General features: G+C 32.1%; 1 protein-coding gene across 1 annotated transcript; it reads left to right on the top strand.

Annotated features, from left to right (window-relative positions):
* Window positions 1–1,068: 1,068 nt before the first annotated feature.
* Window positions 1,069–1,977, top strand: LOTGIDRAFT_154779 (hypothetical protein; the record flags this gene model as incomplete). The annotated part of the gene is made up of 3 exons (XM_009063978.1): window positions 1,069–1,157; window positions 1,573–1,684; window positions 1,852–1,977. The coding sequence occupies 3 exons, from the start codon at window positions 1,069–1,071 to the stop codon at window positions 1,975–1,977; spliced, it is 327 nt and encodes a 108-aa protein (XP_009062226.1).
* Window positions 1,978–2,341: the final 364 nt, after the last annotated feature.

Below are 2,341 nucleotides of genomic sequence, written 5' to 3'. Positions count from 1 at the left end.
GATTATCCTTGATATTTAATTTTAAAAAATTAAGCATAAAAACAATATTTTATTTTATATTATATTACACTATTCATATTAAATAAGGCATGGAAAGTGATAATTTGAATAGCATAGCTATAAGATATTGACGTCGGTCCACTATGAAATGCCAGTTTGGAGGGGTTGCTGGTTTACCTGTAGGTTTAGAGAGACTAATTTTTTGGACTTCATTTTGATGCCAGATTGTGGTATAGAGGGGAGCCCGTTTACCAGGGTTTATTTCCTATTTATTGTATAGTGATTCGGCCAGGACTTTTCAAATGTACCGGTTGATAGAGGAATCCAGTTTATAGAGGATGCCTTTTAGAGAGGGTTCACTCCAGTAAGGTCAGAGGCTGAAATAGATCAGTTGTCTGAAGATGGCAGTTTTAAGCTCTTGATAACCTTGTTCTGCTTTATTATTTTTATTTAATATATATAAGGGATTGTAATCGCATTGATTGCACTATTCTAATTCTCAGTCAGATGTCTGTGCTTCCTGCAATTCCACTCAACGTAAGTGTGATATGTCACCCTTGCAGAGGCTTCTAATCATGTTATGAAGGCCTTTGAAACCCTCTTTACAATTCCTTTAATTAAAGTTTTTCTGTCATCTATAGTCAAGATTGCTTGTTTTTATTTTGATGTCAATGTATTCCCCTATATAGACAATCTCATAGAAGAAAAAAACAAGGAAAGATGGAGAACCATAATATATTTTATCAGATTGTTACCTTATTTAACTTTGGATGGGGTAAAAAAAATCTTGTTAAACTCAGATTAGCTTTAAAGTTAAGAGATAAGCGAGGTGTAATTTTTGATAGATTAAAAGAGAAAGTAATATGTTCAGATTATTAAATGATAAATATACAAGTGTTAAAATTATGGCTGTAAAGTTTATCTCAAGTTTTGAAATAATTGGTATAGAATATATGTTGAAAGATAATAATTAGGCTAGCAGTCAGATAGAAATAAAACATATTTCATACTCTATAGCAGATTAAAGGGAAATTGTTTTCTAACTATTTTAAAGGTACATGATTTTCTATGGCTTGTTTGTGGGATCAGAGACACTTAATGCGTCTACTTGTGTCTACATCTGAAATAATATCAGATGTCTGTGATATAACAAAATGGTACCATGCAAACCGCATGTTTTTGCTTTAGTTAGGACCCAAGATTTTCTGGACAAGGCAATTGGATTACCTGCCCCACTTTTAATGAAATGCTGGAACCACAATATGTTACATAATGCTTTTCATTGACACGAAAAACCATGCAAATTGACATATCAAAATGCCAGTATTCACATTGATCATAGTGCATTAACAGTTGACACATTTATACCTAGAACATAACATCCATACGAGCTGAAACAATTTGTATGCAGGACAACACAACCCATACTTGACATATACTTCAACATTGAAATTTATGAACATAACTAACATAATTTATTTGGTATATTGGTCCTATCACTTATTACTGACAAAATTATGTTTTAAACTGTTCTTTGAATGAAACTAATGTACTGTTTCTTGTATTTTTCAGGAGAGCAATAGCCAAAAATTCTTACGTTCACACTCCAACACATTATCTACATCCTAGCCATGCTGAGTATGGTTATAAACGAAGAGAATTACGATCCACTGTTGATTGGTCGGTAAGTGATCTATTTATAGTTTGAATGTTTCCAAACCATTTATTAATGTTAGAAAAGTTGCAAATACCTCGGCTTAAACATTTCAAAGCTATGACAAAATTGGTAATAAATGCTATATGAACTCCAATTTACAACTGATTTTGATGATACTTTGTGTATTTCTGTAGGCCGAAGAGATTCAGACAATGTTATTTTTACAAAAGGGTACAACTCTAGGTCATTTACTACGGATTAACATCAAGATAAGATCTTCAATACCTACTGATAGGCCTTTCTTCTATTCTGCCCTTTAAAAATTTAAACCTGTGACTTAGCTAAAGTATGTGAATGACAACTGTTTGCCCAGCGTCTTTGAACTCCATAGAAATGTCGCATGATGTTTACTTTATAAAATGCCCTAGATTTAAATTTTGAAGCGCCAATTATAATTCTATGACAATTGATAATAAAATTATAAAATTAAAATTATAATAAAATCAATATAATGATCAGTGATTGGAAACTGGACTTCAGGTTAAATTTTTTAACCTATGATTGATGACGGTTTATGGTTGAATTATGGATATAGGCCAGTCTGGAGACTAATGTAATGTTAGTTCATTAGTGCCTGTCAATCTTTGACTTACTTTGTCTCTACTTCCTGGTTCTGACATCTCG

The sequence above is a fragment of the Lottia gigantea genome, assembly GCF_000327385.1.
Source record: "Lottia gigantea unplaced genomic scaffold LOTGIsca_6, whole genome shotgun sequence".
Lineage (NCBI taxonomy): Eukaryota > Metazoa > Mollusca > Gastropoda > Lottiidae > Lottia > Lottia gigantea.
This window is presented reverse-complemented; position numbering and strand designations above follow the sequence as displayed.